Source organism: Tiliqua scincoides, chromosome 4 (assembly GCF_035046505.1).
Source record: "Tiliqua scincoides isolate rTilSci1 chromosome 4, rTilSci1.hap2, whole genome shotgun sequence".
Lineage (NCBI taxonomy): Eukaryota > Metazoa > Chordata > Lepidosauria > Squamata > Scincidae > Tiliqua > Tiliqua scincoides.
The window spans coordinates 152,531,149-152,541,461 of record NC_089824.1 but is presented as its reverse complement, the minus strand read 5'-3'; the positions used below and the strand labels follow the sequence as shown (position 1 = coordinate 152,541,461).

The following is a 10,313-nucleotide window of genomic DNA, read 5'->3' as shown; positions in this document are numbered from 1 at the left end:
ACATTAACACATGACCCTAGGCACATTTCTCAGTTTGCCTCATGTTGAGCCAGATACTCTTTTTCTCAGGTAATGTCTTTTGAAAAATGTGTTAAGAGCTGCACTTGAACACTCCTGCTGATGCAATCACCACATCTATTGTAGGAGATGTCCTGAAGCCCCAATTCTCTCCCCCAGCTACATCCTTGTCCTCACTGGCCCCAGCCATGAAAAAAGCCCATGCAAAGGGAGACAGGAAGTCATTGTTAGTAGTAGGTGGTCAGTATATCCTGTCCAGAGCAACTGCTCCATGTGCTGATTTCTGGAACTTGCCATGTGTATTGCACTCATTTTAAAGGGATAATTTTTTAAAATAAGAAATTGATGTATACATACATTTCAAAAGAATGAAGACCACAAACTCCAGAACATTATAAACAATAAATATTTATACACATATGTTATTATATACAAGATATAAAACTCAGTCCCATACTAATCATTTCAAAGCATAAACAATAACAGGCTACATTTAAAGTAAGTTAGAGTTTTCTTTTTTTTTAACCAACATTTTATATTTATTCTCTAGTCCCATGCTTCTTATTAATATTACTGTGCTTATATCATGTTTGGCCTTAGTTTCATTGTAAGTTCCTGTAAGGATACGTATTAAAACCACATTCAGTATATAAAACCTCTTTGGGACAAAGGAGAAAAAAGTCACAACCAAGAGGCTCAGCATGCAGAAATGATTTTAAAATCTCTGTATGTTCATCTCAAGAAAATTCAGGTTATAGTGTTCTCAAATTCATGTATGACCCTTATATTCCTCTTTTATTTCATTATTCAGTGGGTTTTTCTAACTTGTGAATTATGGTTTTGGTTTGACTTTGGGTAATACAATGTCCTACGATTCTTACAACTATTGACTAGCATACCTAACTCTCAATCACTGTACTTGTGTCTGCGCAAATGTAAAATTCAGAATTATCTTGGTTCACTAAGCTGTTGAATTTCCCCAAGACCCCCTAGCAGATGGACTTCTTTGGCCTGTGTATCAAACAAATCAAAATCATTTTGCAGGTGCTACAATATTAAACACTGGCATATTTTCAAGTTTAAAAGTACACTGGTTTTTCTCTAGCCACATCTGAACTGTTGAGCTGTGAAATCAGTTTGAGGTGGTCCTATCCATTGTGCCTCCCAGAATTCACTCCAAGTACACAAAAGACAGTTTCATTGTCTTTTTAAAACAAATTTGTAACAGTGCATCTCTAGAGACTTGTGGACATTAATGATTCTTAGCTCATGATTAATATTATAGCCTTCACACAACATGTTCTCTCTTGCTCTCCTGTAAACACCAGTGCAGTACATCAGCCCTTGAATATTCTTCAAAGTCCAGTCCAGGCTGTGTTGCTTCTTGAGGTTGGGGAGAGTTCATTGTGGTCTGGTCAGTTTATCTTCATAAGACAGCTTTTCATCCCATCATGATTCCAACAGAATGTTTTATGTTCCGGAGTTTGTGATAGTTGCCCTTTCTGACTCCATTTGGGAGCAAATGTTTATCATGCACATTAAAAGTAGGAATACAACAACAAGGTCGTCAGCGGCACCTAAGATTCCACAAAGGCGTTCAGGCATTACATCAAATGGTGAAGTGAAGCACATGATGGTTCCAAAAGAACAGATGGCAACTCTGAGAAAGAAGAGCCACACAAGGCCACCCAAGGTGAAGACTCCTCGGATGGCAAGTTTGAGAAGCAGCGGCATGTCATAAAGATAATCTGCAAACTAGACACAGAATTTTGGAGGGTTATGACACCATCACAATTTCATTATAAAATACTGCTGTATTGAATCTGGGGTGAGGGGTTTCAGAACTTTCTAAACATCAACTTTTTTATTACTGAGGGTGGCAACTGCCCCACAGCTTGTAAAACTGAACAAATCAATAACAACCAAGTGGCAGCCCTTCTTTAGTCACCTATACCATATCAAGTTGTTTCTTGATCTAGGGCAGTGCTTTTCAACCTTTTTCATCTCATGGCACACTAAAAAATGCTAAAATTGTCAGGACAATTGACAAGGCACACTGCACTGCCAGTGGGGGGCCCCACACACACACCCCCAATTGCCCTACTAATAAATTGTCCTCTCTCAAGCTCCGACAGCACAGCTGCAGACCATTTGCAGCACGAAAATCGCTGATCTAGAGGGTGCATTATATGTGCCCCTTCAAAAAGGGAGTTTTGTATCATCCCAGTACAGAACTTACACTAGTGAGAATATTCTGTTCTTCTTTAAGTGGTTGATTCATTTTAAGGATGTCCTAAAGATCACCAGACACTCCCAAACATGGAACTATTCTCTCTACCATTATGAAGTAGAAACATTGCTACTTACAGGCCGAGGTTGTCCTGAGAAGCGTTTGTTGTAATTTCTGATGTCATACACAATTTGTTTGCTTTGCTTGTCTGGCTGATTTTCACAAGAAATGTTGTACAGAAGAATAACCTTCAGGGCAAAGCAAGAAGGAACTCTTTAGATTAGAGCTAACACAAATGCAATTTCCTTCTGCTTAACAAAAAACTATTTTGAATTTTTATTAGGCGTTTTGCTATTATTGCCTTGACCCTTGTCTTGTACGCTTTATCTTCCAGTGAATAAACTTCCTTCATGGCAGTCCCCTTCCTTATTTTGAGACCTTTGTGCATTCTACCAGTGCAATATGCATGCAGTCAATGGCCAAGGTCAGATGAGGATAAGGAGTTCTATCTCGGGTAAGCAGAATGCAACACCAAAGGGGCCAACCAACCATAATAAAAGATCTACTGCAGGAATGCTATTTGATAGGGTTTTCTGGACTTGACAGGCATCAGATGATAGGTGCAAATGGTTGTAGTAGCATGGATGGAAAACCTGTGCACATTTAGAAGGGCTTCCCTTTCCACTGCCTCAAAGAGCAGGTGATAACAGAGAAAACTCTTACTTTCTGTCTGCAGAGTGGGCAGTTTATGGCACCTAGCCAAGATCCGTGCTTCCAGTATTCAATCAGACAGGATCCTAGAAAAAAGGTGAAACAAATCTTATAAGCACTGGAAGACACAGAAGACACTTCAGCTATTGTTTTAGCACATTGCACCGAAACAAAATCCATCACAACTGCACTGTAACGGAAAACTGCAGTTTTCTTACTAAGGAATGTGGGAACTTTGTCCGGGAAAAAGATGAGAGCAGGTCATTCAAGTCATTAGTCACCCCAATATAATTGACAGCCCAATTCTAAGCTGTGCTGGTGCAGCAGGGCCACATGGCCTCCACTGTATCCAGCACAGCTTAAGAGCAGGCTGAAGGTCTCTGTGAGGTACAGGGATATTTTTCCCCTTACACTAATACTTCAGCCTGCCCAAAAGGATCTGCGTCAGCTATTTAGCTGATGCAAGTTCAAGCAGCCCTGTGTAGGGCATTCAGACCTGGGAAGGAGGATAGGATATGTCAGAGGTCTGCTCTGCTAATCCCACCCCCATCCTGGGCCTGATCTGCCCCCTGTTCCGCCCTTCTTGACCCAGAAATACCCCCTCCTTGCCTCCATTCCACCCTCCCATAGCCCTTCTACTAGCAGCTGATCTTTAGGATGCAGCATTGTTGGCATGGTGCCTGCTTACTCTCCGGGTGTCACAATGTGCTTTACAACATGTCTGCGACACCCTGGGCTGGTGCAGAAGCCTATGTGTCAGCATACTGACCCATTTGGATTGTGCTGTGACTTTCTTTGGCAGCTAATAAAATCCATATAAATATCAACCACACTCAGACCAGGTTCCTTGAGGGTGGATATAATGATGGCCAAATGTGCCTCAAGTCTAGTGTATAGTTGATAGGAGAAGAGTAAGCATTATAATTTACTCCATGGGGTACATATTTTACAGTTTCCTTTGTGTTTTTTTATCCCTTTCATTGTTCAGATGTAATTTGATGTGAGTGGTATTTTGATACGTAAAAAATGAAGTAGGACAAATGACAAAGAACAAATGTTGGAGGCAGGATAGGAAATTCCAGTACACCCAAGTTTTAAAGAACAGCTCCAAGGACATGTGGCCAAAGATGTCACTTGGAATCAAATTACACACACAGATGTCCGTCCACACACACAACTAGATCAGTTTTTCAAGGCCTCAAAAACCATGTTTTGCAAATTACTTTTCTGTCTTGACTCATTTAACAACAACAGAGCAGGAAGAAAAGGACAGAGCCCTCTCAAGCCTCATATCCACATTTTCATAAATGAGATCAAATCCACTTTTAATCCAGCTTGCCGCAGTGTTCTAAGGCCCTCCTGAAACACTCTGATGGCTATAAGCAATTAAGGAAAATAATATTGGCCTGGTATCAGCTTTCAACTCCATTTCCTGGACATATGGTTCAAGATACAGTTGGAATTTAAAACATCGTAGAAGAAATATAAGAATTCCCAACAATAACACAGCTTAGCAACCATGCATTTTCCTAAAAGTCACCATCAATCACCATTTAAATTTATCAGATAACATGATTTTTCTGATATGACATGCTCACCGTTGCTCCTACTTATGGCTGTTGAAGTGAAATATGACATGTCCTTAAAGGGCACATTTTTAGGAAAACGCGTTCTTAAAGCAGGGTGAAATTTTGTTTCTGTGAACAGTGTCTATTCCTTTCAATTTAAGATTTTATGCCTGGTAAGATGTAAAAATATTAATATTGCAAAAGGGATCAAGAAAGAACATGAGATTTTTGTTATTATTATCTCCTTGTGTTATTGTTTAGTTAAAGTTGCTGACTAGAACCATCTAAACCAGAGTTTCTCAAACTGTGGGGCGGGACCCACCAGGTGGGTCATGAGCCAATTTCAGGTGGGTCCCCATTCATTTCAATATTTTATTTTTAATATATTAGACTTGATGCTACCATGGTATGTGACTGCATTTGGGAAAATGTTACAGACCTGTACTTTGAACAGGCTACTATGTATATTCTTTAAAAAATGATAGTAAATGGGACTTGATCCTGGGTAAGTGTGGGTGGAATTGCAGCCTAGGATTGTTAAAATTTTCCTGTTTGATGATGTCACTTCCAGCCATGATATCACTTCCGGTGGGTCCTGACAGATTCTCCTTCTAAAAAGTGGGTCCCAGTGCCAAGAGTGTGAGAACCACTGATCTAAACTATTTTGCAAAACTTATGTCTGTTTTCAGTGGGAATCTCTGGCATTGGGCACTTCATTTTCCCCCTCTCTGCACAGAGCATACTAGCATCAGAATGAGATCAGGAAAAGCAGGTATCTTGTTTCTTGAGTGTGATTAAACGCGTGAAGGATTTTATCTTACAACAGGGAGCTTGACTAGAATATGATAGTAGTACCCCTTCTGACTGTGAGCGAGATGAATTGCAGGGCGTATGCTGGGCAGTAGAGAAAATCTACATCAAAGGCAGTGGAAAATGAAGGGTAATCTTATAACAAAATATTCTGTCAAGCTGTGGAATCCTTTCTGACTGTCTTTTATGAAGCAATACTTGTCAAAAAGAATATATGTACCATTACAAACATTTGTTGCTCTTTCGTAGCAAAGGATCCTGATGTGTCTTTCTCAGAGCAAATATTGACTTTTCCTAGCACACAAACAGCATTATTTTTGTTATTTGGCAAAAAGGTCATTTTTCTCTCCCAGTAGAAATTCCAGCTACATCTTCATTAAATCACCTTTGTCAGAACAGAAAGGTAAAGGAAAACTAGACCAGACCTGTCTTTAAGATCTATAACTTTTGTCTAGATTTGTGCAGGCTCTGGCATTTCAGTATCTTGAGCTTCCCCATAGAAACTCCTTCTCATTCTTTGAAAAGAAAAGAAAAACAATCAACCTTTTTATTTTATTCAATAGCTCTACTGAGAGGCACTTAACCAAGCACATTTCATCTGACGGATTAAGTGTTGTACTCTTACTATCCAGTGAGTACAGCTGCAACCAGCTGTGAGAAAAGCACACAGGATTAGGGCTCTCTGAGCATAGCCTCACCCATTGTAGGGAGTAAACAGGGCCTCTTAACCTTGACAGTCACACCCATGGTTATGCCTCAGACTTGATACTCTCTCCGACTTCAGCTGCTATGCCTGTAGCCACAAGCAGAGGTTTATGCCACAGCAATAAAATGGAACAGAAACATCAGTTCTGTTCCACTTTGCATTCCAAAAAGTCTGAGTTGCCCAATGTTCCTTTACAATATTTTATTGGTACACTGTTGTAGTGGACCTGGGGCAGGGCTGTAGCCAGGGCGCAGGGGAGGTCTGTTCCCCTCAGGTACATTCCGAGCCCCCCCCATCAGCCTTCTTTTACAAAAACAAAAAGTAACCCTCTAGCCTCTGTGTTTATGGAGACGCAAGAAAAGTGTGCAAATCTGTATTCTACATGATGGTTCACTAAGACATAATACAATTAAAAAGCATGTTTGGTTTCCTTTATTTACATTCAACTTTTGTACAATGATTCCCTAGTAGTCCCTGAAGCCGCAGCCACAATGTCTCTGACCATAGGCCTTCCTTGGGGGAACAGGGACTCTGACAACCTTTAAAATATGGGACAAGGCAAAGCTGACAGCCCCAATCAAAATGCTTGTATCATTCTGCAGGTGGACTTCATAATACTATCTCTGTTGTTGACACAATAGTGTTGATGACTGCTGTTGCCCAGCACAGAAAGTGGGGCCTGCTTCTAACATCAGAACAGGTAAATAAGCTTTTCTCACTCCAGCACTTATAGCTTCACACCTTATTCTGCTCTGGGGCTGCTCTGCTAGTCAGAAAGTAATGAATGTTTACTTCCTCTCCAAGCCTATAGAAACAAGCTGGCATCTGCTAGCCTGATGGAAGAATGGTAAGTAAGTGTGAATTTTGCCTGATGTTGTGAATGGTGCTAGAATACAGCTTATTCCTTGTACGAAATACCCCACTGATGGGGGGATCTCACCAGTTTTGGGACAGGTGGCAGAAACCTCCATACAAGTTGATAAAGTGCTATCCTAGTGCAAATCTCTCAAGCATCAGTGGACAGTGTATATGACTTAGGACATTGTTATGAATATGGAAATAACTTGTGTGTGTTTTTTAAACTTTTTGAGCTTGAATGCATTTAGGATTAAATTAAGTGCATACATTAAACATTAATTTCAGGATCTTTTAAGGTGAACCGAAAGCACAATGGGGTACTTGGCACCAGTATGAGTTTTGTTAACTATGAGTTTACTAAATAATATGAGACCCCTCCCCCAATCTTCAGCTGCTACAGTTCAAAATCTTGATATTAGATTACTGTAAGATTTTGTATGGCAGGTTATATTTTTGTTCCGCTTTGCTGTAATAGTTGTTTCTGTGGGACTTTTTCACCACACCATAGACTGCACTGGAACAGTTTAAATACAGAACTGATACTGTGGGCTTTGGCAGTCTCTGTTTCCTGTTTAATGTCCACAAGACTTCCTAAATATTGCAAAATTTTGCACCCTGTCAGTGGTACAGTAGAAGCAGCTAAAGGAAACTTCTTACTTAATCTGACATAAACCTAATAAAGATGGAAATAAGAAAAATCCTGTTGGATCAGGCCAAAGGCCCCTGTAGTCCAACATCCTGTTTCCCACAATGGCCCACCTGTAGGAAGTCCACAAGCCGGAGAGAGAGCCATATTTCTTTCTTGCATTGCTCCCCTACAGCTCGTTATCAGAGACTTACTACAGCTGAATCTGGTGGCAGTTCAATAGTCCTGCACTCTCTCTGCTGCTGCCATGCCCTTCTCCCAAACTGCATACCCCTCACTTTGCTCCTGCCTCCATATGGGTGGTTTAAACAAAGCAGGGAATATGGAACTATGTGGGGGCACTCCCAGCATGCTCCACACTTCCGGATTTGTTCAAAGGAGGCCTGTGTGGAAGAAAGAATGAGGTGAGGGGGCAGGATTGTGTTCCGATCCTTGGAGCCCAGCGATCTGGCCCCCTACCCTCTCACTTTTCTTCTTCCTCTGTGGAGCCCCTTAAACAGAGCAAGAAGTGCAGAAAACCCTGGGAATGCTTTTATGCATCTGCAATTCCTGCCTTGTTTAAAAAGCCTGCACGGAGGAAGGAGTGAAGTAGAGGGGTGGGCTATGTATGCAGCAGACTGGAAGGAAGCAGCAGGGTCTGTTCACTGCTGCCCCATAATTTGCCACCCAAAGCGAATATCATCATTCACAACATGGATGGGCCAGCTGTGCCTGGAGGCAGATGCCAAAGTACAAGAGAACTTCCATATATGAGTATTTTCAGAACTGGATCAAATTTATTCCTGATTTCTTTGTTTAGTTGCAGTTTTGAGGAGTCTTTCTTGGCTAGGTCAAGATATAGATGACCTGGAGGGAAAAGGAATTAATACTGTGTTTTGGCAGTTCTGTACAAAGATGCATAAACCCTTGCATCTGTTTTGAGCATAGCAAACTATGGAACAGACTTGTGCACATGGAAAAGACTCTCTGGCTGAGCCGATTTTTCCTCCTCATGGAAAATACTAAATGTCCTGTACTGTATGCAGAAGAGGATTTCTGGATTGTGGCCTTTTATGTGCAAAGAGCCTTATAATCCTGTTGGTAGTGAAACAGGCAGTCCTGGAAGGCTGAAAAAAAAAAAATACTCCAGATCATCAAAGCTGCATCAGAAATCTGTTTGACAAGCAAAGGAAAAAGAGTGTGTGTTTATTTCAACAAGTTGGGATAAATCAGTTTGAATTAATTTGGACTCCTGCCTTGTGAATCATGTCATTTTATGTAGTGGGAAATTCCTTCTCTCCACACTTCCTTTTATTTCTCCTCCTTTTCTTAAATCTGATGCCAGGGGACAGGTAAGCAAACAATATTGCATTTTAGAGAAGTATGATTTTCTCCTTGCATAACTGAATGTAATGTCAATGTTACTATCTATTTGGAAAGTAATAAATCCTGTGTAAACTCACCACAAAATAAATGCCCGCAGTTGGTTTCTACTGGGAAAGTCGTGGTCTGGAGGCAGATAGGACAGCTTAAATCACTGTGATAACATCGCTTCCAATGTCTAAGAGATTCCTAAGAGAGAAAGAGTCAAACCCTTTAACAGGCACACACTGTAATTGACATATCCAAGTTAATGTATATACTGTTACATGTATACTGTATCCCCAGTATACAGTATACCAAGTTAATGTATACTGGATCCCCAGTAGTCCTTCATAAGTATTAATTTTAACTCTAGAAAATAGTGAAAACATAACTAATATACACAATTTCTTGTTGGCTTCTTTTACATACTTCAAACCCTGCCAAAGGCAGTTGTATCCTGGGCTGACTTAGCACTGTGGGTTTCATTTGGAAACCACTTACCTGAGCACACAGAAAAAAAACCTAATTCAACATTAGTTATATGCCATTCTCATACACTAACAAGACATGAAAACCTAGTTAATGAAGTCATTCTGCTTCTATAAATTCAGCATATCATGTATCCAGCCTATGTTTTGAAAAGTAATCCCACTTCTTGTTTTCTAAGCTTTATTTTTTTGCAGAAAAAGGAACAAAGTATGTTTCTAATTAGGTCACCAAGATTCTGGATCCAGGGAAATTCAGCTGTTCCAGAGAGTAAATTATGGAAAGTTTGAAACGCTCATGTGCCATGACCCTGGCACATATCAAACTGCTTTTCGAGTTTATAATATATTTTGAAGAGCCACAGAGCGATAAACTTACTATGTGATGTCTTGAGGACAATGGGGCATAATTCTTCTCCAGAGGGCTCATCTCTTGACTTAAATTAATAAATCTGTAAGAAAAAGTATAGAATCATATAATTTAGATGGGATAGCATGCCAGAGAGAAGTTGTGCACAGAAATATCATACAGGTAAAAGGAAAGAACAGGTTAAAGTGCTAAAGAATGCATATGAATTACAATGAGTCATCCCATGCTCAGTTCTAGTGGTGCGATTTTGCCCTCTTTCCCTGGAATTATTTGTCCTTCAAAGTCATAAAGGTTGAACTTCAAAGCCATGAAGGTTGAACTGCATAAACATAGCTTCAGATACTTTCACCATAGGTGTTATAGATCAGGGCTAGTAAATCAACTGTAGACATAAAGAAGGACATCAGACTAGAAGGACATAAAATTATTGATGGTAAAGGTAGTTCGGCAATGGAAGATTGCAGAGGGAAGTGGTGGATTCTCCCTGTTGGCGCAGGTGCCTCAGTATTAGAAAGTTGGATAGATTGGGTCCTTACACATTTGAAGCTCCACACATTAATCATACTT

At 40.3% G+C, this 10,313-nt stretch overlaps 1 protein-coding gene across 1 annotated transcript; it reads right to left on the bottom strand.

Annotated features, from left to right (window-relative positions):
• Positions 1-1,488: 1,488 nt before the first annotated feature.
• LOC136648987 (E3 ubiquitin-protein ligase RNF170-like) lies at positions 1,489-9,806 on the bottom strand. Its single transcript, XM_066625348.1, has 5 exons — positions 9,756-9,806; positions 8,990-9,098; positions 2,972-3,045; positions 2,386-2,496; positions 1,489-1,773 (listed from the first exon to the last, which is right to left on the bottom strand). The coding sequence occupies exons 1-5, from the start codon at positions 9,804-9,806 to the stop codon at positions 1,489-1,491; spliced, it is 630 nt and encodes a 209-aa protein (XP_066481445.1).
• Between the last annotated feature and the right edge of the window lie 507 nt (positions 9,807-10,313).